The following is a 27,679-nucleotide window of genomic DNA, read 5'->3' on the forward strand; positions in this document are numbered from 1 at the left end:
CATCCAAATGTTAAATGACTCAGGAGACTGACTTGAGTCGCGTCCCTTCAAATTCTTAGAAATATTTATTGAATTATAGAATGTATTATGGTGGCTGTTGACTTAAGTGACAGGCCTCGACCTTTGTCTGTATACGCGCTACTTCTGACCGAACACAGAAACTTTGACACGACTGTGTGTGACTGCGCTGTTTAATAAAAGGGATGCACACAATTAAAATCACTGTTGCCGAGATAAGCACGCACCGCCTTTTTGCTATATTGTGACACTTTACGATGAAAAGCTTTACGGTGAAGACTTTAACTTTCCAATGCCTCCGCCTTGTGGTGGCGCGCTGCTATTGTTTTTTATTATTAACTTTTATTAAATATAATCGCAAGAGACTTCAAACATGCTTGCTTGTACGACTTCTATTTGTTTTTCCAATAAAGTAACAATAATTTAAAGTATGACAAATCGTCAAAGTTCACATCACATAGTCGCAGGTTGAGGAAATGATCACGTGAAAGGGCGTTCTGTAGTCCTTAAACGTCCAATAAGAAATGAGATTTCAATCCAATTACACGTTGCCATTTTCAGCGAAAGCCAATCAGCATTCAAAATACCGAGGTATGTCCGGGTTTTCCAGGAAGCGGCACTCTCTCGCTCTTTTAAGTGCCAATCGTGAGCCAGGAACGATAGTACTTGACAGCTAGCGAGCTAGCTTCGCAGTCCCCACCGCTTCTGACTGACCTCCGCTCCCATGATGGCTGGTGTTCGAGCCCTTGGCGTTCTTTCCAGATTTACATCGCGGAAATATGCTCTTCACGCAGGTGGATATGAATTACGTATGATGTTTCTGTGTTCGCACAACCCGAAGTGGTTTATAAAAACATTACAAAAATACAGCATTAGCTTATTGCTTTGTGCCTGTAGTTTGGTAACGTTAATTAGCTCGTTTGACTCACTGTTATATGATACCCCTAAACAATACTACCCCATTTTCTAAGCTTGGTAATTACTCTCGGCTGAACTCTTTACGAAGATCTAACGAGTGATGAGTAAAAGTGGACGTTTAAACTTTTATTCCAGCGGCCAAACTTTACGTGTAGGCTAAACTAGCCGTCCGTGCTAGTTAGCGGACTATTACGGAGCACGGTGAATTAATTTCCCTGAGCTAAAGAGCACATCGTGCGTGTCTTTATTTGATGGTCATTATGTGATTGTTTTTATTATTCATGCTATGGGTTCGAAGACATTGTCATTGATTCGTCTTTTTGATGACCACTGCTACTCCACTTCTGTCTGAATGGAAGGCGGGGAATGTAGGTGAAGGGTCGTTCCCTACTAGATTGCACAGTGTGGCTGGGACCGTCTGAGGTCATGCGCTAGTATCAGCTGTAGAAATGTCAATTGCAGGAAGATTTAGCGTCACTTGGCATACGTAAACGCACTTACAGTCCTGTGTTTATTATATCAGAAACAAAATTATGCAGTCATGCAGTATTCAATGCGATAAATGCATAAAAAACGAATTGCCTCATTTTGTGCATTTCTTTCTTTCACAGGCAATTCTTCACGCACCTTTTCAGTTGCCTCCACAATGCTAGGTAATGATTCAACCTTGTTATATGATCTAAATTTGTTCCTCTAAAATCCATCTGCATTTCAAGTCACCCAATTATTTTTCAATTTACGTTCTCCCTATTTTTAGCCCGAACTCACGTGGACTACGAAGTGAAGGGCGATGTTGCGGTGGTGCGGCTGAACGCCCCAAACTCCAAGGTGAGACCCGTGGGTGAAAGGGAGAGAGAGCAATGTGGAACACCTTTTCTTTACTCCATCACTATGTCAGACCTATGTGATGCCGATTGATTTTTTTCCCCCCACCCTCCAGGTCAACACACTGTCCATCCAAATGCAAAATGAGATGACAGAGGTAATGAATGAAGTGTGGGCAAACAACGCTGTCACAAGTGCCGTCCTCATTTCCGCCAAGCCTGGATGCTTTATTGCAGGAGCCGACATTAAGTGAGTGACTTAAATAAATTCTTTAAAATAAAGAAAATAAATACTGGTCCATTGATTTGGCAACAAGTCATATATTTATATATATATATATATATATATATATATATATATATATATATATATATATATATATATATATATATATATATATAAATATAAAATTAACTCCTTCCTAAAATGTTTACCGTGACAGGTGTTTTCCAGAATTTGTTTAGCCTTTTTTTTTCCTTAAAAGGATGTGTGCACTAAATGTAATTAATTAATTTGCATCCTTCGTGTCCTCTCTGTCATGTTTTTTTTTTTTTTTTTTTTATTTAATTATTTTGCATATCTCTTATAGTATGATTGAGTCCTGCCGCGATTCAGAAGAAGTCACCAAGCTCTCTCAGGAAGGGCAGAATATGTTTGACAAGATTCAGAACTCTCCCAAACCCATCGTGGCTGCCATCAACGGCTCTTGTTTAGGAGGAGGCTTGGAGGTCGGCTGAAAAGAGCCCAAACAATACACTACAAAGTTGTATCCATGTGAATAATAAACTGATTAACATACACGTATATTAATTGCCTTTCAGTTTGCCATCGCTTGCCAGTACAGAGTTGCAACAAAGAGTAAAAAAACAGTTCTTGGTACTCCTGAAGTGATGCTGGGTCTTCTGCCTGGAGCTGGTGGCACCCAAAGGCTTCCCAAAATGGTCAGTAGTAAAAATGTTCAGGTCATTTACTGACACGTGTGCCAGTATGTGGCCTAGCAGTGTCACTATTAATGATAAATCACATGCAATGTTTTCAATTTGTCACTGTCAGGTGGGTCTGCCCTCTGCCTTCGACATGATGCTGACGGGAAGAAATATCCGAGCAGACAAAGCCAAGAAAATGGGGCTCGTTGATCAGCTTGTAGACCCCCTCGGTGAGATGAACCTCAACATATTTAATTGAAAACCTAACTGTCTCAAATGGTAGAGTTGTAGGGTTGTCAGCATGTCACTCTGTAGCAGTTGCGAGCCATATTTGTACTCTCCCTCATAGTTGAGTCATTTTTTAACAAATCTTGCTTTATCCTCATTTTCTAAGCTCTTTGTTTATTTTTATTTATTTTCATTTCTGCTCATATTTTAGGACCTGGGCTGAAGAGTCCAGAGGAAAGAACAATGGACTACCTTGAGGAAGTCGCAATCCAGTGCGCCAAGGGGATCGTTAACAAGAAGATCTCTTTAACCAAAGAGAAAGGCACCATGCAGAGTGAGTTTAGGCTGCCTTTGTTTTAAGGTGTTTGATTTTATTTCATGAAACCTGAACACAGATTTACAGAGCTCATGCTCCTCTGTCCTTAGAAATTCAAGACTACATCATGAGCTTCCCGGCTGTAAGAAATCAAATCTACAAAACAGTCCATGGAAAAGTAATGAAACAGAGCAAAGGCCTGTATCCAGCACCACTTAAAATAATTGAAGTAAGTGCAAGTAGTCTGCTGCCATTTGTTTATCTAGGTGATATTTTGTGAAAACTATGTTGTAGATTTTTGTTTGTTTCGTAATATTTAAGAAATTTAAAAAAATGTAATTTGACTGTTTTCCTGAATTCAGTGTGTGAAAACAGGAGTAGAACAAGGCCCTACTGCAGGATATTTGGCTGAGTCTCAGGTAAGGTTACTCTGCCAGCATCATTTGCACATGAATGTAACGTGGACAGTACCTTGGAAGAAACTGATTTGTTTTTTATTTGTGTCCCAGAATTTTGGTTATTTGGGGAAAACCAATGAATCGGCTGCCTTGATTGGCCTGTATCATGGCCAGGTTTCCTGCAAGAAGAACCACTTTGGAACTCCAGAGAGAGAAGTGAAGTGAGTTGATATTATTTTCAACATCCAAAAGACAGATTTGAGTATGTTGTTTAGACACGGCAAAGCTCAATGTTTCTCACATTCTTGGTTCTTTTTTTCCCTGTAAACAGGACTCTTGCCATTTTGGGAGCAGGTCTAATGGGGGCCGGTATCGCCCAGGTCAGTGTTGACAAAGGGGTGCACACAGTCCTGAAGGACACAACTGTGGAAGGCTTGGCCCGGGGACAACAGCAGGTATACAAAGGGTGAGTCATCAAATGCATTTCACTTCAATATATAGTTGTCTTTCTTTTTTTATGAAAGTGTGACTATAAATTAGTTTAATTTGTCACCAGGCTCAATGACAAAACCAAAAAGAAGAGCATTACATCGTTTGAGAGAGACTCCATCCTGTCCAACCTGACGGGCAACCTGGACTACAGCGGCTTCGAAAAAGCTGACATGGTCATCGAAGCTGTTTTTGAAGACATCAAAATCAAACACGCTGTGCTGAAGGAGGTGGAGGCTGTAAGTGGGTAGGGGCCTTGTGGGTGGTGTTATTTGAAATACCAGTGCAGAAACAGTCCCTGCAGGCCCAGAAGAACAAGTCTTATTGAGACTTGTTCTGCTGGTGTGCCAACAAATGCACCAGTGATGTCCACAGCTTTTTGACTGTTTGTAGTGTGCTAATACTTATTTGACAGGCAATTGTAAGTGTCAGGAATTACAACCTTTCACCTGTATTTGCAAGTAAAACTGTCAAAATGTTTGAATAAGATACTGACCCGTTTTGGAAACTTTGAGGTCAGCTTGCACATTGCAGCTCAGGCCTAAATATATTTACTGGCTTAAACATATATTTTTTTTTTGTCTGCTGCAGGTGATTCCTCCTCACTGCGTCTTTGCCAGCAACACATCTGCTCTGCCCATCAAGCACATCGCTGCTGCCAGTAAGAGACCAGAAAAGGTTGGTTCTCACCTTATGCTCGAAGACAAATTAAACGCCTTTTTTTCAGAAAACACGTTGCTTAAGGTTTTCTTTGCATCCGCAGGTGATCGGAATGCACTACTTCTCCCCGGTGGACAAGATGCAGCTCCTCGAGATCATAACCACCGAACAGACGTCAAAGGACACGGTGGCCTCCGCTGTGGCAGTCGGCCTCAAGCAGGGCAAAGTCATCATTGTTGTCGGGGTGAGCCTAAGCAATCCGCACACTTGGTCCCAGCTATACATGTTGACCTTCATCTTTTCCCGCCTTCTTGAGACTCCAGTTCAGATTTTCAGTAAAGGGTCCCCGTGGTCTCTCTGCAGGATGGACCTGGATTCTACACAACAAGGTGCCTGGGTCCCGTCTTGATCGAAGCAGTGAAGGTTCTCCAGGTTAGCACCAGCATCAGCCATGAATCAGAACGTCTATTTGCACCCAAAGCTGAGATGTTGCGAATCATCACACACGAGGTGAACATAAATCCAGGATTATTTCCGTTGTCTTTGTTGATGTGCCGTCGCAGGAAGGAGTCGGCCCCAAGAAGCTGGATGCCCTCACCACATCCTTCGGCTTCCCAGTGGGAGTTGCCACACTGTGTGACGAGGTGGGTATCGACGTGGCCGCACATGTGGGCGAAGACCTCGGCAAGGCTTTTGGTTCCCGCTTCAGTGGTGGAAATGTGGAGGTCCTGAAGACCATGGTGCAGCAGGGCTTCATGGGTAAGAGCAACCTCGTTGAATGATGCATACAGGCCGCATATCGTTTGAGTTTCAGGGTGTTTTGATGTTGTTGTTTTTTTGTTAATTCAATATTAACTGTATTAACATAGGTAATATAAATATGAAAAAAGACACAATATTTAAATGTTATTAATTCATGAATTTGTTTTTAGCCCTGTCACCCTCAAATTAAATTTACATGTATTAAAATGTGTTTATTTTTATCGTCAAGGTCGTAAATCAGGGAAGGGTTGCTACATCTACCAGCCGGGACTGAAGACGCGAGAGGTAAACCCAGAACTTGGAGACATCCTGGAGAAATACAAGCTGACACCAAATCCCGCTGTGTAAGTCAAATAACCATCAGCTGCATGTATAACCTCCAAGTTGGAGGAGTCGTTCTGTCTCGATCGTGTCTATAATGCCTCATTCCTGACATTCACTCTGTTGTGGTTTTTCAGTTCTTCAGACTCAGACGTTCAGTACCGACTTGTGTCCCGATTTGTCAACGAGGCCGTTCTGTGCTTGGAAGAAGGCATTTTGAAAAGCCCTGTGGAAGGGGACATCGGGGCCGTGTTTGGCCTGGGATTCCCTCCCTGCCTCGGAGGTTAGAGTTTAATCCTTTGAGCCCTCATCATCTGAACAACTAGTGATCCGTGTCTGGGAATGAAAAGAGGGTAGAATCTCCCGAGAACGGGTGTGTTTTTGTTTAATGATTGATGTGTGCTTAAAGCCCCGGAAATATCCGGTTCGTGCGGTCGTTTTTTGAAGTTCAACTCCACCGAAGGGTTCTTTTAATGAAGGGTTCCCATGAAAAGCTCACCTGACAGAAGCCATGAAAGAAAGTTTGTCTGAAAAAGTCAAAGCCTTTTTAGATCCAACTGTCAGTACAAATAAATCTGTTGCACTTGGAGGTTAAGAAAGAAGAAACAAATGGCTCCACAGCAAGAGAGGAAATCCCAATTGAACCTCCAGTGTTACAGGAGCTTCTATTTTTAGAGACAAACTTTGAAAGTGTTTATCACTATAAACACAAGTAAAAGTTTCAATACATGGGAAACACAATGACTGCGAGAATACATAAGCAGTTGAAAATGGATTAATTTCACTAGTCAATCTCATGGCATCCTAATATAGCGTTTGGCTTTAGCGATATCGGTATAGGAAATATCTATTTGAAAAGACCCACGTTGAAACAAAAAAAATGGCTTACGTGGTTCCTCGTTGCTTGCAGGCCCCTTCCGTTTCGTGGACGCCTTCGGTGCCGACAAGCTGGTGGAGAAGATGAGGCAGTTCGAAGCGGTCTACGGAAACCAGTTCACTCCATGTCAGCTCCTCTTGGACCATGCCAAGGACCCCAGCAAGAAATTTCACAAGTGACCGAGCCACGGCGTGCCCGTAGCGTTCAATTGAACTCCGCTAGAATGTGCCTAACATTTTATATCAGGAGTGAGGGTGTGACAAGTGGTGGAGAGATGAGACGCAGTTGACCTTTTGTTAGGTTCACCCAGCAACACGCATTCAGCGGATACATTTGAAAAGCACTTCAGCCGTTGTCGGTATAGTAAATTCCTCCAGTGTGAGCTGGTTGTACCTAATAAAGTGACAACTGATGTCAGCGGAAAGTTTAGGGACTGTTTTTGTACGATAATGTTGATTTACGTGACCATATGTAGATGAAAGAGCAGCTGGAGGCTTCTAATAAAGAAAAAACAACACATAGTGGATGTAAAGATGCCACAGAAGATTAAAGCGGGGGGATTTGAATATTTTTTTGCCTGGCAAATAAAAAGCTCCTGTTCATTATTAATGAATGTCTGCCATCATGTTTCAGCGGCTGTCTTTTTTGTGTACATTAGACCGTGGGGCCTGGTTTCAATAATAATTAAGAACAGATGTAAATGTGACGCATAAGTAAAATGTTGGCGTTGAATGAATCCGTGGCGTCTTTTCTTTATTTTGGAGGGATGAAATATTTTGGGGGTGCTAATTTGTTCGGACTAACGAGATGAGATCAGAGGATTTGGTCCAATCCGATTCGCTGCGCAGGTCACATGACTCCTCCCCATTGTCCGCAGAGCAGGGTGTGTACCACGGGGAGGCTGTGCGGGCTTGGGCGGTGCTGCTTCCTCTGTGTTGGATTTTTTCCCCCTCCTCCTCCGGCAGTATCTCATCACATCAGTTGCTCTTTCTGGAAGATGCTCGGGGCGGAGGAGGTGCTTCGTTCACGGGGATGAGGAGACGCTGCAAATTTGAGGCGTGTCTTCCCTGGGAACGAGCTTCTGCCGGCACCTGACAACGGGGAGGAGCGCGAGCATCCTTGGGAAAGATGAATTACTGATCAGCGCCCAAGGCGGAAGAAAAAATGTCTAAGAGCAAAGCGTGCGAGGCGGTCAGGGTGGTGGTCCGCTGCCGGCCCCTCAACAGGAAGGAGGTGGTGTCCGAGTGCGAGAACATCCTGGTGATTGACGAGCGGCTGGGCCAGATCACCATCAGGAACCCGAAGGCGCCACCTGATGATCCGATGAAGGTGTTCACGTTCGACTCCGTGTACGGCTCCGAGTCCAAACAAAGCGACGTGTACGACGACACCGTGGGACCCTTGGTGGAGTCCGTGCTCCAGGGCTTCAACGTCACCATCTTCGCCTACGGACAGACGGGCACCGGCAAAACGCACACCATGCAAGGAGTGTCCGACGACCCGGACATGAGAGGGGTGATACCAAACTCTTTCCAGCACATCTTCACGCAGATATCCAGAACTCAGAACCAGAAGTACCTGGTGAGGTCGTCTTACCTGGAGATCTACCAGGAGGAGGTCCGAGACCTGCTGTGCAAGGACAACAACAAGAGGTTGGAGCTGAAGGAGAACTCGGAGGTCGGCGTGTACGTGAAAGACCTCAGCTCCGTGGTCACCAAGAACGCCAAGGAGATCGAGCACGTGATGAACATCGGCAACCAGTCCAGGTCGGTGGGCTTCACCAACATGAACGAGCGTAGCAGCCGGTCCCACGCCATCTTCGGCATCACCGTGGAGTGCAGCCAGGAAGGGCCAGACGGTGAGGACCACATCCGGGTCGGCAAGCTGAACATGGTGGACCTGGCCGGCAGCGAGCGTCAGAGCAAGACGGGTGCGAAGGGCAAGCGGCTGAAGGAAGCCACCAAGATCAACCTGTCCCTCTCAGCGCTGGGGAACGTCATCTCCGCTCTGGTGGACGGGAGGAGCACCCACATCCCCTACCGGGACTCCAAACTGACCCGCTTGCTCCAGGACTCCCTGGGCGGCAACGCCAAGACGGTGATGATCGCCACGGTGGGGCCATCGCACAAGCACTTCGACGAGACCCTGGCCACGCTGAGGTACGCCAGCAGGGCCAAGAACATCAAGAACAAGCCCCGTGTCAACGAGGACCCCAAAGACGCCCTGCTGAGGCAGTTCCAGGAGGAGATCGCCCGCTTGAAGGCACAGCTGGAGGAGCGAGGGATGGAGAGGAGGAGGAGAAGGAACAGCAAAAGGCTGAGCAGGAGTTTGACCAGCGCCGAGGAGGAGACGCTCAGGGAGAGGGATGCAGAGGTGTGGAAGGCGCCAGAAGAGGGAAGAGAAGCCGGCGACGCCCCCACGGTCCTGAGGGTCAGCAGGGAGAAGATCAAACACCTGAACGAGAACAGAAAGAGCCTGCTGGAGGACATGCAGTGGGACCAGGACTCTCTGGGGAAGATCATCGAGAAGTACAAGGTGCTCACTTAATGCAGCTCGCTGCCGGGAAAAGTGAAGCACAAAGAAACGCATGAATAAATAATGGCTGTATGTGTCTGTGTTTTGCAGGCCATGGAGAGCAAACTGTTGGTCGGGGGCAAGACGATCATGGATCACACCAATGAGCAGCAGAAAATGCTGGAGCTGAAGAGACAAGAAATTGCAGAACAGGTTTGTAGAGGAAGAAAATCAGTCCCCCCCCCCTCCTTTTGGTCGGTAACGTGCCTGTTTGGCAGTTTAATTTGTCCATTTTTTCGTCTGTGTTGCAGATAAGGCGCGAGAGGGAGATGAAGCAGCAGATGATGCTGCGGGAGGAGGAGACTCTGGAGATGATGGAGACCTTCAGCTCGTTGCAGCAGGAGGTGGAGCTCAAGACAAAGAAACTGAGGAGGGTGAGATGACTCCGCCCCCCCACACAGTTGGCCTTCGTTAACAGATGATTTCACTATCATCACATCATCATATTGCAGTCGATCAATGAGAGAGAGACCGGTTCAGGAACTTTTGTTTTCTGACTGTTTCTTTCATTCCTATTCTGCCAATTTTTGTTTGTTTGTCATCTTGTCTGGTCGATCCTCCTCCAATATGTCTTGTTGCGTTACCTTTGCCGATCGCGATGATTAACAACGCTGCCGTTTCCCTAAAGATTTACGCCAAACTGCAGCTGGTGAGGGCAGAGATGCGAGACGTCATGGCCGAACACGTCACCACCAGGCAGGAGCTTGAACAGACGCAAACCGAGCTCACCAGGGAGCTGAAGTACAAGTGAGCGCGAACACAATAACCATTATTTGTTTAGTGCCGGATGCAGTTTCATTCTCGTTTTCATAACAGCGTCACTGTGTGCAATTTTCTGTAAATCCTGTAAACAAATGCATTTTATGCATGGTTCTCAGTCCTGCTGCATTTTAAATGATTGTCAACAACAGCAGGAGAAAAACTGATTCACCCGGGGAATTGTGAGTGGGAATGAACATGATATAACCATGCTGATGTCTGAAGGTGGCATAATGTTATTTCAATCAAGGAGATAATTCCAAAACCAATTCCATTTATCCTCAGACAAATTTGGTTTAGCACTCATCTGATATTATTTTTCATTGTCCTCTCACGAGGAAGCATTTTTTTTTTTGCTGACGTGTGCTTCTACTTCACATTCCAGAAACCTCCTGATTGAGAACTTCATCCCTCCGGAGGAAAAGAACAAGATCATGAGCAGGCTGTACTTTGACAGTGAGGAAGATCAGTGGAGGCTCCATCCGGTCCTCCCAGAGAGGTCGGTGAATGACTTTCACTCTGCTGAATCACGTCGCTGAAAAAAAGGGCCAGAGGAGACAGAAATATCCTCGGCTCTTGAAAAAAAAAAAAGAGATTAGATGGGCTTAGAGAGGAGTTTTATACACATAATACCACCCTCAATTAGATGAAGATTCAGATAATTTATTTTTCTATTTTGCAAAACAAAAGGTACAGCAAACTGACCAGATGAGCTGTGGATAAAATGCACATAAACTTGTGTTATTACACATGAGTAAAAACAGACACCTGCTATTAGTCTGAGCCGGTTACAGAAGTGATTTAAAGAAGACACAGGGGAGATAACATGGGAGATTGTGTGTGGTGGAAGCTGATCAGTTGAGCGTATTTGCCCCCCCCCCCAGGCAGCCAGCCTCTTAACCACTAACCCAAGTCTGAGCGTATTAAACTGAATCCAAATCCTTCCTTCTCCCCCTTCCCCACAACCCCGCTTGTCTTTATGCCAGTGCTCCGACTCAGGTCAAGATGAGGCCGCTGTCTGCCGTGGGATACAAGAGACCAATCAGCCAATATGCACAGATGGCTGTTGCCACGGCGGCCGGGGCCCCGTGTAGATATCAGGTCAGTGTTTTGTTCGCAGAGTCACAGGAAGGACAGGGCAAACCGGAGGACAGGGAGGACGGAAATGAAACGTCTGTCGTGGTGTCCATAATGCAGCAAGGGGTGCAGCGTTATATTAACCTGGCAAAGCAGCAGGATTTTAACTCAGAAACCACCCTCATACTTCTTTCTAATTATATTATTTACATTATGTACAGTATCTTTCTAGGTTTCTTCTAAGTATATATGTGAAGAGAGACATTCGCTGAACACTGGACCTTTAAAGCCCAAGAGAGAGACAAAAATATAAGAAAACACAAAAACTAGGTGGTATGTCCTCCTGTAAAAGCAAAATAAGGATGACACTGACAATGCTTAACCTTGTGGATGACGTTTTTCCCTTGTACTCAAAACTGGGAACTTTGCAATGGTAAAAAAACAAAAACAAAACAAAACACAGATCATCTCCTCCCACCAGGGGGCAGTGATGCGTTGCAAAACGACACCCTAAGCTCTCACCGTGTGTCCAACCTGGCAGTGAAAATTGTGATTTATCTGCTTTCATTATGTTCAACAGTTCGTCTAATCTCCTAATTAAATACGTGAAATAATTTGAAATAATTGTCAGGAGTATTGGTAGTGTTCTATCTGGCCTGTTAGGTTAACGAAATAAAGGAATAAACACAACCTATAGCTTCTTTTAAGAAACAATACCTGTCATGGCAATAATGGCTATAAATTGAAGTTCTTGCGATTTGTACCGACAGGCCGAGAATGTAATGCTGCTGGAGCTGGACGTGTCTCCACCAACCATGTTCATGCTGAACCTCAATGGACCTCACCTGGACAGAGCCTACACTCCCAGACTGATACCGGACCTGCTGGCTAACGTCCCCCTCAGAGAGAGAAGCGGCGCGTCTGCCTGCGTCAGGAAGTCCCAGTCCTGGTGAGCGAGAGGCCCACAAAGTCTCGCCATGCATTAAACCTCTGAACGCTAGGTGTTATTTTGGTCATTTGAGGCTAAGAATGTTCAGTATTAGTAAATGTGCATTGTTACGGTCCACCGCCCAGGTACCAGGCGCCACTTGCATCACCTATGGCCTCGTCCTCATCGTCCACTGCCCTGACATCAGAACCTCAGAGTCGTTCTCCTTCTCAGCGACGGAGGCCGTCCTCTGCTGCCTATCTTCCACAGGACAGCCCCCTCTGGAGCAGCCCCTGACACCTGGCAACGCACCTGCACACAGGGCCGGACCTCGGTTCAGCCTGGCACAACGAGAGAGGGGAGAAATCTTATGCCTTGATTTAAGATAGATTTTTTTTTTTCCCCCCACATAAAAACAATAATAGCTTTAGTATGCATGCACTTAAATCTAAGGCAAAAACTGTTTTCTCATGGTTTGTATGTATTGGGCTTTATGAGTTTTATGAGTAATATATACAGCCAAATTGTACTATTTTAAAAACCAGGTTTGACATTAAGGTAATGAGTTGCTTTTTGTGGATCCTAACAGCGTGTTTTTGTTTTTTCAGTCGAGCTAAGATTGATTGTGAAAAAAAAAGACAATACTACAGCGTTTTGATTACATATTTTCTTAAGGCCTGTGTCTGCTAAAGTTGCAGGAATCGTCCCTAGACGATGATGCCTTTGTTGCTTCTATTTCCAGTAAACGTGCTTGTGAGCCAAATATACAAAAAGGAAATCAATTATGATCCGCTGCCTTATTTTTTGCCTTGTAGTGAGCACTGTCAACATTCACTGGCGTACACATGAAAATAAACTCACTCAAAATAATTTTCAGCAGTCTTTCTCAGTCCCCCCCCCTTCCCCCCCAACCTCCTCGTGTGGCCAGAGCGTAATATGCGGCTGATCGCCGGCTAAACATAAAGATATGGTTGAAACTTACTTTTTTTTCGAACGACAACTATATACAGTAAGATGACGTCTGGAGTCACGTGACCCCCTTTACAGTAAGTCCAACATGGCAGACGGGATGGATCTTAGGCGGTAACTAAAAGCAACACTGAGCAGGATCAGGCAGAGAGAGAGACAGAGAGAGACAGAGAGAGAGGGGGAAAAAAACCCGACACTACTCTGCAACAAGACATCAATAATGAGGGAGAGGCAAAAGAAAAAGAAGGGGAGGACGTGGGCGGAAGCCGCCAAAACGGTATTCTACGCGATTGTGTGTGCGCGCCGTGTGTTGCGGTTGTTTTTTTCCTTTGAACGCTCCCACTTGTACAACTGTGTGTATGAGTTCATGACCCGCTGGTAGAGGCGAGATGTTGCGTTAACGCCGCGCCGAGGCCCGTGTTGACGGCCGGGCAGGCTATGTTGCTATGCTGTCCTAGCGTCGTCCTGTCACCGCTTCAGCTTCAGCAATGTTTTTCAAACGCAGCGTACAGTCAACTGTCAAGTGTCCGCACACAAGCATGCTTTCGTTCGCAACACTTCCCCGCGATGTGCCCGACACACCAGATGGGTGACACGTCTGTCACGGTTTTGACGTGCGAGGACGGGGGGGTTGGTGTGTCAGGGGTGAGGAAAGTAACCCCCCGAAGTAGGCAGGCACGGCTGTGCTAACGAGCAAGCTAGCTAGCTTAGCACCTTAGCCGCCGTTGACAAGTTACGTCTGGTGTCAGTTATTGATTAAAACACAAGTGTCTGTTCACGGCCCGGGCGAAGCTCCTTTCCGCTCAGCTGCCGTTGTTCAGCCGTTAGTTTGTTACAGACTAAATACTGTGTAAGATATGGGTTCACTTAGGGTTTGTTGCTCTGCAGACATAGCTAGTTTATTAGCGTAGCATGCTAATGAACCAACGTCAGAGTTGAACTGCGTTTTACCCTTCTTGGACCCCATACGTATTGGATCCAGTACACTCAAACACGCCATAAGTGTGCTTGGCACGATGAATTGGCTTGGTCAACAAAGTAATAACAACAACGTTTGGTTTCTTGAAATTCAGAAGTTTTTAAACTTAAGTGTTCGTTGCATTAAAGGCTACTACTTCTTGTTGACGTCTGTGTTCAGTGACGTTTTTGCGATCTCAGTACAGGCTGAAGTTTACATGATACTTGGCGAAGTCATCGAATGAGTGAAATTAAAATGTATTGCTGGTGTCCAGTACAAATGCATGGCTGCGGGATTGCTTTGATTTTTTATTTATTTATTTTGCGTATCTTACGTTTGCACATGTGCACATGATATCTCATTATTGTAGGTTTTGGAGAAATACCCCAATACGCCCATGAGCCATAAAGAGATCTTGCAGGTGATTCAAAGAGAACGGCTAAAGGAAATAAGGTAATTATCAAACTAGCAAGGCAGATGTAACATAGCACTGAATAAAACATTTATATGTAGAAGGAAGGTTCACTGGCTTTCCCCCTTTGTAGTGGACCCGTGTAATATACTCTCATGTTTCTTTTTCTTTTTTTTTGTTGCAAAGTAATGATTTGATTTTGTTTTGTTTTTCATTTACTTGTGTTTCATTGACACTGTTGTCATCCAGAAGGTAAGAGAAAGCGAGAGCCCCCACTCCCACTCCCACAACCTTTAACTTACTCACTGCAATCACACCTTGTTTGGTTTTGCTCTTTGCATGTTATTAACAATAACATGTCCTAGATTCAGTTGCATAAAGACTCCTTCCCGTAGACATGCTATAGACACCTATAGCCACCTGTTGCATCATAGCTGAATTTAGTGCACGGACAATGGTCCTGCAAGACCTGAACAGATATGTTAGGGTAATTTTGTTAATTTCTTTCACATACTAAATCAAATTTAAAAAGAAAAAAAAATATGCAACAAATTCTCCAGTGGTCACGTTGAAACAACTGAATTAAAGTCATTGGCGCAATTAGATTTGCCTTGAACCTGTTTTATGCAACTGATTTTGTGTAGAACTTCCAGAAAAATTCCTCCCAAACACAATAATGTGACACTGATTGTAACTCCCACACCTCTTTGATGCATGACAGCTGTTCCCCAGATCTTAGACCAGCAGTGACTTCACTTGTTCCTCCTCCCACCCCCCCGAACTACCTGCAACTAGTTTAGAAACCGATCTTCATAGCTTATTTCTCTGTTGTGACCTAGTGGAACCTCACCGCTGGCATGCCTCAATGCCATGCTACACACAAACTCCCGAGGTGAAGAGGGGATTTTCTACAAAGTTCCGGGCAGAATGGGCGTCTACACTTTAAAGGTTCGTTGGTCTTGTTCTAGCTTTTCCCTGCTGTTCTTTTTAAGAACAAAAACCACAAAATCATCCACAAATCTATCACATATTCTGGACTGCCACTTGCACCCTCCCGTTTCAGTGCCTCTTGCATGAAAGCTAATGTATTCTTCGCACTGTTTTATTCACGTAGAAGGACATCTCTGACGTGGCGAAGGAGCTCTCGGAGGACGGCTCCGAGGATAGCAGTGACAATCTCTCAGACTCCCAAAGCAGAGAAAACAACGGCGGGGCCATCACTCAAGAAGGCAGGAGAGGACGCTGGATGCGGAGAGGTACTGTGCACTGCATACATCAGTCAAGCTGCTGTGACGCATGTGGGCTGCCAGGACACAACACTCACAATAGTTCATACCCAGCAAATTTTTCGAGTTCAAAATAAAGATTTCCCAATACTTTAAAGCTTATGAAGCCGACTAAAATACTATTTCCAGCCTCAATTTCACAGAGGGTCCAGTAACAAGTTGCATTTCTTTCTTCCTGCACAACCACTGTTACATATATAAATCTTTTCCCCATTTTCTTGCAGTAACTGCGATAAGAAGCGAGACCTTTTTCCGTGTTTACCGACTGTCACCTCACTTGGATATGACTCAGAATGTAAACGCCCCCTTCGGTTAGAAGTTGCTGCAGAAGTACAGGAAACCCGCCAAATACAGTAGCAGTAGCGAGCAGCTGAACGAAACTGGCTTGTAGATTGCAAGGTCTTACCGTCACGCACAATACCGGGAATACGCCGCATCAGACATGATGGTAGCCGGAGGTGGGTTCTATCTTTTTAGCCGTGGACTGTGGCTGTCCCTCTTTTAAACAGTCAGTGCAGAAACTGCAGGCGGCGCATTGGCGGTTACGTCGCAGCAATGTTCGCCCCCCCCGTCGTATACCGGTTTGAGCGCAAAAGCTTTGCATCTTGTCAAAATTAGTCTTTTTTTTCCGAGTAGGGTCAATTCTCTTCGTGGCGCTCAGACTTTTGCTCTTGCTGCCTCTCGTTGTGCATGCGTGCCACTTGAATATTTTAAGTGAGAATCGAAGCAGGAAACTGTATTTTCTCGGTGCGACCCATGACCACTTCCTCATCATGCACAAGCCTTGAACCGCCATGCTAATATTATTGCTTCATATCTGAGCTGGGAGAATCAGATGTCAATTTTATTTTTCAAATTCCAGCCGCGGGGAGGCCAAGGTCAAATGCAAATGACGTGGCATCGATAAAGAGTCAGGTGGAGCAACTGCGCCTTGCGGGGGGAATGTGTTTCTTTGTGATAACTATTCAGTGGCTAACCGGCTACATTGTTGTGAACCATACACCCTTTGCAACACTCTCGTCTCTCTCTCTTTTTTTTTTTCTCGCAACTCACTTTTTAGGCAGGGTAACACAATCTTCCTCTTTGTGCGCTCCCTTGGTTTGGGTTTCATTCAAAACAAAAGCACGGCATGGAAAACAAGTGTGTACACCACCCTCAGGAAGTGTACTTTGTGACATCTGCTTCGCGCTGTTTGTGTTTGGCAGTTCCCTCCAAGCTGCAGTCGCAGCCGTCCTCTCCGCAGCCGCGCTGCTCGTCGCCTCCTGTGCCCGCCGGGAAACTCATCTCTCCCTCGCAGAAACACAGCAAGAAAGCTCTGAAGCAGGTACGAACGGCCACGCTCGCTATCTGTGAGAACACGTGCCCACACTGTTAACGCAGTGCACTCTGCATTTGACTGCCAAGAGTGCATTTATTAATGTCAGTGTCAACTTTGACGTTTCTTTTTTTTATGCCTCAGATCAATGTTGGAATGCTTTCTGTAAATTGCATTGTTGTGTTATTGCTTGTTTGCTGTCCCATTTTTTTCAACAATATATATCTTTTCTTTTCTTGTTTTTTTGCTTCCTCTCTGTGCAACACCTTGCACCTGCCATGCAGAACTTTACAGGCACAATTTACTTCCCCATATTAAGCAGTGTTCCCACAATCGTCCTGTTGGCTGATTCGTGCCTTTTGTGTTCCGTTTGATTAGATTTCACTCGAGTCCAATTCACTCCATCTGTGCCGGGGTGGATTTGTTTTCTCTTCAGCTCTGCAAGGCCAATTTGTATTCATTAATTTGGCATAGGTGACACTTGAGAGTGGATTTTTCTTAAGTATTCACTGCTGCGGAGACCTTTGTGTGTGTTTCTCTTTGCTTTTCTTGTTATTTCAGTCAGCTCCGCCAAAACAAACGCGCAGCTTCTGCGCAAAATGGTTTAACATGCTGAATGCAATGTGTGAAATGTGATCAGACTGCTTGAAAGATTTACAGACAGATGATTTATTGGCATGTTATGCAAGCCGTGTTCCTTCGTGGAACTGTTATTTAACTGTTATTTAACCAGGCTAGTGGCCTTGGGGGAGAAGTTGCAGAGAAACAGACGCAAGGTTACACAAATTCACACTCTGCTGTTTTTCTCATGCTGCCGGCTGTCGGTTCTTTCTCCTTTCTCCTGGTTTTCAGGCACTGAAGCAGCAGCAGCAGAGAAACCAGCGCAGACAAGGGGGAATGCCGACCACCTCCAGTCCCAGACTTCTCCTGAAGACCATCAAAGAGATGGCCGACATCAATACGAAGCCTGGTAGGTCACACCTGCTGCTTTGGAAACTGGCACATTCGGATAGATTAACAGGGAGAAGGTTTTCACCTCAACAAAAGAATCAACGAGGATTCACTGGCAGTTTGCAACCACATACGAAAGAAAAATAAATTTGCAACATACGGAAGGGTACTATTATTATCTAATCATGGCTTGTGTATCATAGTAAACCTTCTTTTCTGTAGTCCCTGATCTTTTCCCTGTGTCTGAACAGACTTGGGCCTCCCAGTCGTCCCAAGGAAAGTTCCTCCAAGGGCATCACGTCTTTGTGCAGGTAAGTCAGACACTGACTATGTTTGCATGCAGAGCTCAACCGGACTAAGCTCACAATTCGGTTTTCTCTTCTAATCGGACTTCTCCATGTCCCAGTTTATATACAGCTGAGAAAACCAAATATATAGACGGCAACGCGTCCACCTCCCCCACACTAGGGGGCGATATGAGTGTTTTCAGCGTGTTTAACTTACCGGTTCGCCTCTTTCGTCGCACAATAACAAAACAACGGGATAGAACACTGGTGTAATGTCCGTACTCATCTTCAATTGGACGAGTTTCCTCACCCAACGGCTACAGATGTGCTGCGCCACCGTCAGCGGATTGGTCAGAAATTTACAAATGTACACAAAATATTACTGGCGATTTTATTGTCGAAGCCCACATCTAACACAGCAAATATTCTCTCGTAAGTGAGCGCTACATACTAATGACATTCAAAAAAGAGGAAATGTAATATGAGTCTAGAGGTGAGACGGCAGCGGTCCCACTGAGTTTTTCTTTAACCAGCTGCCTTTCTTGATATCTGTCCTTTATTTTGAAAGTGAAGGAAAGCGTGCGCACGACCGAAAAACCTTGAATGCGAGAGTGAATGTTATTGCAGTACCAGCTCTGTCCTTGTTCACTTGTCCTTTTTTTTTTTCCACTACATAGGGCAGCTAAAGCGAACCAAATGTAAAATAGACGTGGAAACGCCAGACTCCATTTTGGTCAACACCAACCTGCGGGCCATCATCAACAAGCACACCTTCTCTGTCCTGCCGCCAGACTCCCAACAGAGGCTCCTCAAGCTGCTGCCTGAAGTCGACCGTCAGGTGACTCTTCCGCACATTTCTTCCACTCCTGATGCCTTAAACCTGCACTTAAATGAAAGTCTTTTCAAAATACTTTCATGCTTTACTTTGCATTACCAGCCACAGAATGCAAATGTTTTTTTTTTTAAAGGTCATTTGTGTCTTCTGTTTGTGCATAAATCCTGCAAAGCTATGATTTTCTTTCTTTTTTTTTTTGGTTTCGCTATGCATCATGTACAGGAAATGAAAGCCGATGTTTTTTCAGCGGCGGTGTGTACATCTGGTGTGTCGTAACGTTGTTCCTGCTCTCCTCAGGCTTCCATGGACGGCCTCCTGAAGGTCACCAGTTCTGCCCTGAACAATGAGTTCTTCACATCTGCGGCGCAGTCATGGAAGGAGAGGCTGGCTGAGGGTCAGTGCAGCCGTTGGCAACCATCAGCACCGCATTCAGTCATGTCGCCACCTAAAGTAGATGGCCTTGTGTCCTCCTTTCTCTTCTTTTTTTTATAACGTAATTAGGTAACAGACCTTCTTTTCTTCACAGGAGAATTCACTCCTGAGTTGCAGCTGCGAATGCGGCAAGAAATCGAGAAGGAGAAGAAAGTTGAGCTGTGGAAGGAGGCCTTCTTTGAAAACTATTACGGTGAAAAGTAGGTTCTCCATTACCAATAAATGTGGTTAAATCCCGACGCACTAAAGCAACATTTGGAAAGTTTTAAGACACCTTATAATTATTGTTAAAAGATTAATGTTTCTTATTATCCATAATTCTTAGAGGCTTTTCCTTTAACAAAAAAGAAAACAAACTATTTAAGCTACTGCCGGAACCTCAACTTGCCTTGAAACTGTTTTCTCCACCTTGTTTACGAGATGTAATATCTCATTTCACGAATGCACTGTAGCCACTCGGTGGGGTGTTATTAGTGAGAGCTGAACAAAATTGTGAGCACTTTAAAGATGCCTATTACGGATGAATCCACCATCATTATCCACCACTCACATTACAGACTTTGTGGAAAACATGTACAGTAACTTGAGTATTATTGTTGCAGAATTAACATGATGTTGAGATCCAGCACCAGTGGGAGAATAACCAGAGCCTCCACTAGAGGTGCCTGTGCAGTTCCACATAGACAAACAACCGTCATTAATCAGGTGTTGTCAGTCAAAAATACTGAGGTCTGGAATGAGATTCCAGCTCCAATAAGAGACTGTAACCCATAGAACACTTTTAAAGACAATCTAAAAAAAAAGTGGCTGAAAAGAAACCAGATCTGTCAGCACTAATTTTAAATTTAAATTTTTACTTTGTTAGTGTCAGTTGTCCAATTCTTCTATCGTGTTGTAAATTCTTTGTATTCTTCATTTGTATTTGTCACTGTAATGTTATTTCTTCTGATCTGCCAGGGACTGCAGATGGAAAGTAGCCTTTGGCTAATTCTGGCATATTTACAATATGAACTGTCCCTACATATATATATATATAAATATATATATATAAAGTATCTCCTGCAGTGGAAAATGTGTACAGATGCTGATTGTTTCACCGCTAACCCGCCAAAGACTGAACAGATCATTCCATAGTTTAGCATCTCACCACTGATTCATCTCAAAACATTTTAACAAGGTGTTTTGCTTCTTAGTTGGAAGAGAACAGGACAACTGAGTGTGTCATGATGCCAAGTATTTCACAAATTGGTATGAATTTTCCACGAGCAACTACATAGAACGAGTGACTTAGATTGGATTGTCTTCTGATTCCTTCTTCTGTCATGGACTAATGACATGATTTTATGATTTTGTTGTCTTGAAGGAAGGAACAGTGAGACCGAAATGTCGCAAAGAACTCACATGATCACATTTTACACCCTAAGGAACAAAAATCAACCTTTTTTTACCTCCCTCTTTTCTCTCCTGTCTAGCTCCGGGCTCAGCTTTGAGGAATCCAAAGAGCTGACAAAGGCTGATCTGAATCAGGAGCCTGCCAGGGTCCAATCCCCATCTCATCAGGCGGTACCTGCTGCTCCGGCACCAGAGGATCTCAAGGGCACCGAGGACAGGAGCCAGCCTGCTGCCACCGCTCCCCCTGTGAAAAGCATTAAGCCGGCGTCCGAGCACCTGAAGCCGCCACCTGCTCAGAGGGAGCTGGTCTTCACCCCGGAGCCCATGAGGACGCGGCGCTCGCAGTACGCCGAGGAGCGGCGGCTGAGCGCGATGGCACAGCTCGCGGCGACACCGGTGGAGTCGCCGGCAGTCGAGAGGCAGACTGAAGAGCCCGCCGTCGGCGCGCTGCCCGAGAAGGAGCATCAAAGAGAAGTCAAAGAAGAGAGAGCGGAGCTCCCCCGCTCGCCCGTCAAGAGGGGCCTGCCGCCCAAGGCCGCCGTGGAGTTGAAAAAAGAGGCGTCTGCGACGAAGCGTGCCGCAGAGGAGACGAAGCAAGTCGCAGAGGAGACGAAGCAAGTCGCCGAGGAGACGAAGCAAGTCGCCGAGGAGACGAAGCAAGTCGCCTCCGAGCCCGGCGTCTCCCCGGAGCCCCAGAAACGGAAGTCCCTCGTGGAGACAGAAGGTGAAGTAACACCAGAGAAAAGACCACGTATGTCCTCTGTCTCTTCAGAGTCTTCGGTCTCCTCTGTATCGCCTCCAGCATCTTCCACATCCAGCCCTCCTACACCGACTCTAGCAGCCAATCAGAGGGTCCCGCCGCTCAAGGTAGGGAAGTTTCTCTCAACTTCGGGAGTCTCCTTAGATGTGGTTGCATGCCCAGAATCAAAGGCTTTGTGGCTCGACAAGTTCAGTTCAGAGTGAATCCCAGAGGGGGTGTGAGAGTCTGAGAGGACTATTTTGGCCAGAATTATTATTATATAAGAATTAAGATCCTTGATTAAAGACCCCTCCTGCGTTTCCAGCACACCCTGAATTAAGCTTTCCAGCAAGATGAGGTAGTAAGGAAGGTTTTGTGCAACACATATTTAGTTGAATCCATATTGTGCATGATTTTCAGCCTTGTGTATGTTTGCGTTTATTCAAAACAATGTCCCTTTATTTTGCTTTTCAGATCCCAGTCTCTCGAATTCACTCCGTCCCTCTGTCACCGAGCCAAGTCTCCCCGAGAACCCCCCTCCCGAGCCCTCTGAGCAGTCCGGTCCGCACCGGCGCTCGCACTTTAGCAGATATCAAAGCCAAGGCTCAGCTGGCCCGGGCGCAGCGAGCGGCGGCCGCCGCTGGCTCGTCGGCGGCCAAGGGGCCTGTGCCAGGCCCGGGACCCGGGGGAGGCAGCGGGGAGCAGACCCAGCAGCCGTCGCCCAGCCCGAGCCCCACCTCCCTGACGTCCACCTCCGGGTTACCACCATCTGACCGCAGCAGCAAGACTAGCACGCCGCCCTCCCCTCCCACAGCGGATCCCTTTGTTCAGCTGTGCCAATCTCAGTCGTCTCGCCTCGATGCGGCAGATGGGAAACACCGGGGTCAGGCTGCTGGCACGGCCGCGGCAGAATCACCCGGCGCTCTGAAAACCCCTGGTGCGTCATCGCAGCTCACTGCCTCATCCGTGCACACTCAGAGGGGGCAGGAAAACATTTTGCCTCCCGTATCGTCAGCCAGAACGACCAGCTCCTACATCCCTGCAAACAACCCGCTGGTCACCCAGCTCCTGCAGGGCAAAGAGGTTCCTCTGGAGCAAATCCTCCCCAAACCTCTGACCAAGGCCGACATGAAGATGTCAAGCTTGGCCTCCAAAGGGAAAACGGCGCACACCCTGGAGCACAAGGCCGACGCTCAGCTGCCGCAGCAGCTCAGCCCAGCAGGCCGAGCGGGGGTAATTTCTGACTACGTGAGGCACCACAGGGAGCTTCCTGACAAGGAGACCCAGGAGCAGATCCTGCAGGCTCTGATGCAGAGGGAAGTCCAGCAGAGTCAGCCATATGCCAGTCTGGGACCTCAGCACCCTCAGCACAGGGTCCATCAGCTGCTGCACCACGCACACGAGCCCCAGGATCAGTCCAGGGTCCCGGTCGGCTTCCTCAGCCGCAAGAGAATGTCCAGACCCGCCATGACGGGACACTACCTGCTCAACGTGTCCACGTACGGCAGAGGACCGGAAGGCAGGAGGCTGCATCAGTCAGCCATCCCCAACACGTCCTGTTTGAAAAGGGAAAGCGGCGAAGAGGAGGGCGAGGCCAAGGACGAGCAGTCGGCTAGCAAGCTTTTCTCAGCCGGAGTGAAGACGGAGCAGCAGGGACACTCGGTGACGCAGCCAGATGAGACCAGGACCCTTCAGCGTTGCTTCAATATCAAGACTGAACCCAAATCCGAGGATGCTGGTGGCGCCGGCAGCAGCAGTCCTCCCTCTCAGTCGCCCCGTAACAACTTGGAACTCTGCAAAAGCAATCAAGGAATCTTTGAGCCATATCGCACCCAAGCGGAGCCACGTCACCAGCGGCCGTCGGCCTTTCCGAGCCAGAGAACGCTCGATCATCAGGAATCCGCAGCAGCCGCGGCGGCGCGCTACGGCGGCACCATCAGCGTGTCCGTGCCTCGCGGCGCAGCTGCAGGTGGCCCCTCGGCGGCGCCGGCGGAGGCCAACGTCAACGGGGGTGGCGGCGCCGGCGTGATGTCTTTCTCGGTGACCGTCACCACCATCCCCGCCCACGGCCAGGGCGAGCCGTCGCCCGAGCAGTCCTTCATGGAGGCCTCCGACATGGACGACGTCCAGTCCAAGTGCTACTGCCGCCTGAAGGCCATGATCATGTGCAAGGGCTGCGGCGCCTTCTGCCACGACGACTGCATCGGCCCCTCCAAACTGTGCGTGTCGTGCCTGGTGGTGCGGTGACAGCAGCGTCTGCAGCGTCCTCTGCGGCTTTCTTTCTGTTTGTCGTCTTCGAAAGCCGAGGAACGGCTTCCGTCAGCCGTGTGTCCGGGGCCGGACAACTTCGGCAGCGGGCTGCTGTTTTGGAAGCAGCAAAGATTTATTTTACACTGGATGGTCCTTTTTGTTTCACCGTCAATCAAACGTCGCTCTGTGCAATTCATTTGTTGGACACGTCAATCACTTGTCCGTCAAACCCGTCGTCACACGATCTGACAACGTTTGCACTCACGCCGGCACAGGCGCGATATATTTTTTTAAGTGTGTGATTTAGGATTTTTTTTTTTTTTTTTAAATGAGGGAAAAAGTGAATGTTGCTATTTTTGTAGAACGTAAAGACTGTTGTCCTGAAGAGCGACCCCCTTTTTTATTATTATTATTATTATTATTATTATTATTATTATTATTATTGTTATTATTATTATTATTATTATTATTATTATTATTATTAAAGCCTAATCATTTATGGTTAAAGAGAGATAAATAATGTGGCACGCCGCTAATGATAATCACGAGCTGTAGACTACCTTGTTTTGTTTTTGTTTGTGTTTTTGGCATTTATAGACGCATGGCAGGGAAGTGCAACACACACACAGTAACTATTTTATATAACGTCTGTACATTTATTACCGAGCACACTCAGATTTAAGCATGTATAGTTTTTAGATACAGAGTCTATGAGAGGAATTTTTTAAAAACGATTATTCAACTTGTTTGGGTTGCACATCACATCATTTGTTGACACTTAAGGGCAAAGCACTTAGGAACCAGCCGGTTCTGAGGATGTCAGTGCGCATTGCTGCACCTCTTTTCAAACACGGGGGGGGGGGGGGCGGCGTAGACAATTCTTCATGTATTCCTTTTTGACAAAGAGACCTTTTCCATTCCACTTGAAGCTCTCGATTCACTTCCTACCGTGTACCCCTCCTCCCCCCACGTTTTCTCCCTTAAATTTAGATTTAGATTTTGTCTATTGTCAGGAGGCTGTCGGCGTTCCTGCGTGTGTTTTTGCACAGAGTGCAAAACCACTGTGCATAAAGTTTAGGGGGGAAAAAAACACTCAAGGAAAGGGGAGAAAACTGACATTCTTTTGTTGTCGTTTGTTGTTACTGTAAATATGAACACATTTACAGTGGTTATCTAAATGTAGAAAAAAAGACCTTTTTTGTGCAACACACCTCGCCTGAGGTTATCCAACTGTTTATGATGCACTTATGTCACTGTGGAGAGAAACAAGTCAGTTGTGCGAAGTAAAAAATGAAAAGAGAGAAAATGAATTGCATGATGATGCACACAGTATGCTGTACTTTAACAGAATATTTCAGAGGTACAATACGACGCCGCTTGGCAAGCAGGAGTGACATGGGCGCTGACGCAGCCCTCTGAGAGCGCCAGTCTCCCATTTTGAACGGGGCCGCACGCAGTCGTCACTACAAAGCAGCGCTGCTCCACGTTCATGTGATGATACAGTAATGAATAGGTGCGCGTCACAGCTGCGTTACAACACTGTCGACGCACAACGTAAATGTTAACTGCCGCGCATTAACTCAAAGAGGCTGGCGTGAAGACTTTCCTCAGCGGTTGCAGGAATGAGATGCGTCGACTTTATTTTGAAAATTTCCTGGAGTTGCAACCTACACGCGTTTTTACAGCAATTTGTTCTGAGGTAATATGCCAAAGTCACCTTAAAGAAAACAGAAATAATCAAAAGTTGTTTTTAATGTTTGACTAGTTAATCAAAGTAATATATAAATATATATATTTTAATTAATATATTTTAATACAAAAATATTTGCTAATTGTTTTGAAAATCAACAGGGTATTTACTATAAAAAAATAATAGTAATAATAATATATTGGCTGTCCATATTTCCTATGATTTTTGTTTAGATTGGGCAGACCACTGTACAGAACATAACAGGACTTTTTATAGTTCCAATTGGCCATGTATCATTGTCCAGTAAGGCTTTTCCCCCTAAGGGGTTCATCTGTCTGTATTTTTCCAGCAAGATGTCGTCTCATATATGTGTATGTCTTAGATCTCCACAAAAATCATGACTTTCTTAAAACAGAACTTGTTTTGTCAGCATTTTTAATATTATTTTTTAATCAGAGAATGAGTCAGTCCAATTTTTCTTAGATGTGCTTGTTGTTGAATGGTATTTATGTCCCACGATATATTGCGTTCAATTTAATTTGATCCATCTACTAAAACACATCCACTCCCTGATGTTATGTGGCTCTTATCTGTGATTTGTGACCGTTGTTTTGGTCATGTTGAGACAAAAATTGGACTGTGCCTCAAAACGATCAACAAATTTCTTCCCGTAACTCCTCAAGGCAGCTGAAATCTGTGTTAATTGGTCTGCTCACTCACCATTTTAGTTCATTTAATTGTTAAAACACCGCTTCTTCTTTTTTTTTAAGTCACTAGGTGAGTTTGTTGTTGTTTTTGTTTTTTTAAATATCTGTGTCATTTTGTCTTTTTGTCATCTAAACTCTGGGTGAATGTAAAATAGTAATCAGCACTTGTAAACAAAGTGTATTTTATCTAAAGTTACAGAGTATTATGAAATAAATAATGAAAAGTGTGTTGTGTTGTCACCTTGGTTCTTTCACAGCTGCATTTATCTGTTTGACTGTGAACGGTTATCTTTTTACGTCCACAATGAAGGCCGAGCCTCCTGGTTGTGCCTTAATAAATTACAGTTTTCCCACGTTTAATAAGTGTCAGCTTTAAAGTCCGTCGTTATCAGTGGCATGATTGTCACTGCAAGTTCCTGTATGGCGTGAGTTGCACAGCTAGTTACAACATAGGTCTGCCACTTCCTGAAACTGCTGCACGTTGAATTAAATGTACACGGTAAACAAATCCAAAACCGCTAAGTTTTCTATGACATTCAATTGTCTGTTTTTATAACCACTTTAGAGAAATATTGGCCTTGACACTGAAGTTGACTAGGGTCAATTTTGTAGAAAAGCAGCAGGTTTTGTTGAGCACAAGGTTGTCACTATAGCTGAACCTTAGTGACATGGCAGGCTGTTAGAAAAAACAAACATTGTTTCGTTGTGTTTCGTCGTGTAAAAGCGTGCTTGTCTAAATGGGGTAGTCGTAGCCAGAGGACAGAATGGCATCACTGGCAATAAGTGTTAAACGCACCCACGAAGAAGAGGAGGAGGGTGCAGCTATTAGCTAGCTGATGTTAGCATAAGTGTTGCAGCAGTGGCGCCATAATATAACCTCGAAGTTTCGACGTGTTTTTCGTGGTAACTCAGTTTTCAGATTACCTCCCCAGCCTGAGTTGTTAAATACCAAGGCACATCGACCACCGGTCTTTAAAACACACACCTTTCGCTTATGGTGACATCATTTATTTGTTTTAATTAATTTATTTCCCTTTTCCTTTTTTTGTCTATGAGTATGGTTGCTTTAGTTACTCCTCTCCGCTGTACTCTTAAATTCACGGTGTTTTTTTTTCTTTTTTTTTTTCTCTCGAGTTTAGAAAATAATAATAATACGTTGTAGTAGTGCGCCTTTAACCAGCGTGCGTGCGCACATGCGTAAAACCGTAGTAGGTGTTTCGCGCATGGCATCTCGGCGCCTGCCTGCGATTCCGCTCTGCCTCTGCCGTCCTCTGCCGCTGTGTCGCCGATGATGCCGCGCCGTGCGGGGAGCCTGTGCGTTTCTCCGAGCGGCAGCCACAACCACCACCGCACACCCCGACACTGAAGTCGCAGGAGAGA

At 45.7% G+C, this 27,679-nt stretch overlaps 3 protein-coding genes across 4 annotated transcripts; all 3 read left to right on the forward strand.

Annotated features, from left to right (window-relative positions):
- Positions 1-661: 661 nt before the first annotated feature.
- Positions 662-7,474, forward strand: hadhab (hydroxyacyl-CoA dehydrogenase trifunctional multienzyme complex subunit alpha b). The gene is made up of 20 exons (XM_076023196.1): positions 662-812; positions 1,548-1,589; positions 1,694-1,764; positions 1,877-2,010; positions 2,351-2,489; positions 2,583-2,702; positions 2,815-2,917; positions 3,127-3,249; positions 3,342-3,460; positions 3,594-3,650; positions 3,741-3,850; positions 3,961-4,095; positions 4,186-4,357; positions 4,710-4,796; positions 4,882-5,022; positions 5,142-5,210; positions 5,342-5,537; positions 5,770-5,884; positions 5,999-6,144; positions 6,772-7,474. Exons 1-20 carry the CDS (start codon positions 743-745, stop codon positions 6,915-6,917), a joined length of 2,295 nt encoding a protein of 764 aa, XP_075879311.1. The 5' UTR covers positions 662-742; the 3' UTR covers positions 6,918-7,474.
- A 138-nt stretch (positions 7,475-7,612) lies between these two features.
- Positions 7,613-12,506, forward strand: LOC142886220 (kinesin-like protein KIF3B). The gene is made up of 8 exons (XM_076023197.1): positions 7,613-9,273; positions 9,364-9,465; positions 9,564-9,686; positions 9,941-10,059; positions 10,457-10,570; positions 11,058-11,172; positions 11,919-12,097; positions 12,223-12,506. The coding sequence occupies exons 1-8, from the start codon at positions 7,903-7,905 to the stop codon at positions 12,371-12,373; spliced, it is 2,274 nt and encodes a 757-aa protein (XP_075879312.1). The 5' UTR covers positions 7,613-7,902; the 3' UTR covers positions 12,374-12,506.
- Positions 12,507-13,095: 589 nt separating this feature from the next.
- On the forward strand, positions 13,096-26,526 carry asxl2 (ASXL transcriptional regulator 2). Of its 2 annotated transcripts, XM_076023198.1 has the most exons (12): positions 13,096-13,322; positions 14,374-14,456; positions 15,255-15,363; positions 15,530-15,671; positions 16,907-17,025; positions 17,869-17,986; positions 18,219-18,278; positions 18,932-19,092; positions 19,387-19,483; positions 19,616-19,721; positions 20,994-21,780; positions 22,127-26,526. In XM_076023198.1, the coding sequence occupies exons 1-12, from the start codon at positions 13,266-13,268 to the stop codon at positions 23,897-23,899; spliced, it is 3,612 nt and encodes a 1,203-aa protein (XP_075879313.1). In that variant the 5' UTR covers positions 13,096-13,265; the 3' UTR covers positions 23,900-26,526. The 2 variants fall into 2 exon arrangements, with proteins under 2 accessions (XP_075879313.1, XP_075879314.1); XM_076023199.1 differs by lacking the exons at positions 13,096-13,322; positions 14,374-14,456; positions 15,255-15,363; positions 15,530-15,671 and adding an exon at positions 15,696-16,159.
- Positions 26,527-27,679: the final 1,153 nt, after the last annotated feature.

Source organism: Nelusetta ayraudi, unplaced genomic scaffold (genome assembly GCF_046127955.1).
Source record: "Nelusetta ayraudi isolate G7.1 ecotype Tasmania unplaced genomic scaffold, CSIRO-AGI_Nayr_v1 ptg000015l, whole genome shotgun sequence".
NCBI classification, from domain to species: domain Eukaryota; kingdom Metazoa; phylum Chordata; class Actinopteri; order Tetraodontiformes; family Monacanthidae; genus Nelusetta; species Nelusetta ayraudi.

Bases quoted from the DNA above. Each gene is read 5' to 3' on its own strand.
- asxl2 (XM_076023198.1), top strand. From the start codon at position 13,266: ATGAGGGAGAGGCAAAAGAAAAAGAAGGGGAGGACGTGGGCGGAAGCC. The intron at 17,026-17,868 runs GTACGAACGGCC...CCTGGTTTTCAG, and splicing joins GCAAGAAAGCTCTGAAGCAG to GCACTGAAGCAGCAGCAGCA. The intron at 18,279-18,931 runs GTAAGTCAGACA...TCCACTACATAG, and splicing joins GGCATCACGTCTTTGTGCAG to GGCAGCTAAAGCGAACCAAA.
- hadhab (XM_076023196.1), top strand. From the start codon at position 743: ATGATGGCTGGTGTTCGAGCCCTTGGCGTTCTTTCCAGATTTACATCG. The intron at 1,765-1,876 runs GTGAGACCCGTG...CCCACCCTCCAG, and splicing joins TGAACGCCCCAAACTCCAAG to GTCAACACACTGTCCATCCA. The intron at 4,797-4,881 runs GTTGGTTCTCAC...TTGCATCCGCAG, and splicing joins CCAGTAAGAGACCAGAAAAG to GTGATCGGAATGCACTACTT.
- LOC142886220 (XM_076023197.1), top strand. From the start codon at position 7,903: ATGTCTAAGAGCAAAGCGTGCGAGGCGGTCAGGGTGGTGGTCCGCTGC. The intron at 9,274-9,363 runs GTGCTCACTTAA...TGTGTTTTGCAG, and splicing joins AGATCATCGAGAAGTACAAG to GCCATGGAGAGCAAACTGTT. The intron at 11,173-11,918 runs GTCAGTGTTTTG...TTGTACCGACAG, and splicing joins GGGCCCCGTGTAGATATCAG to GCCGAGAATGTAATGCTGCT.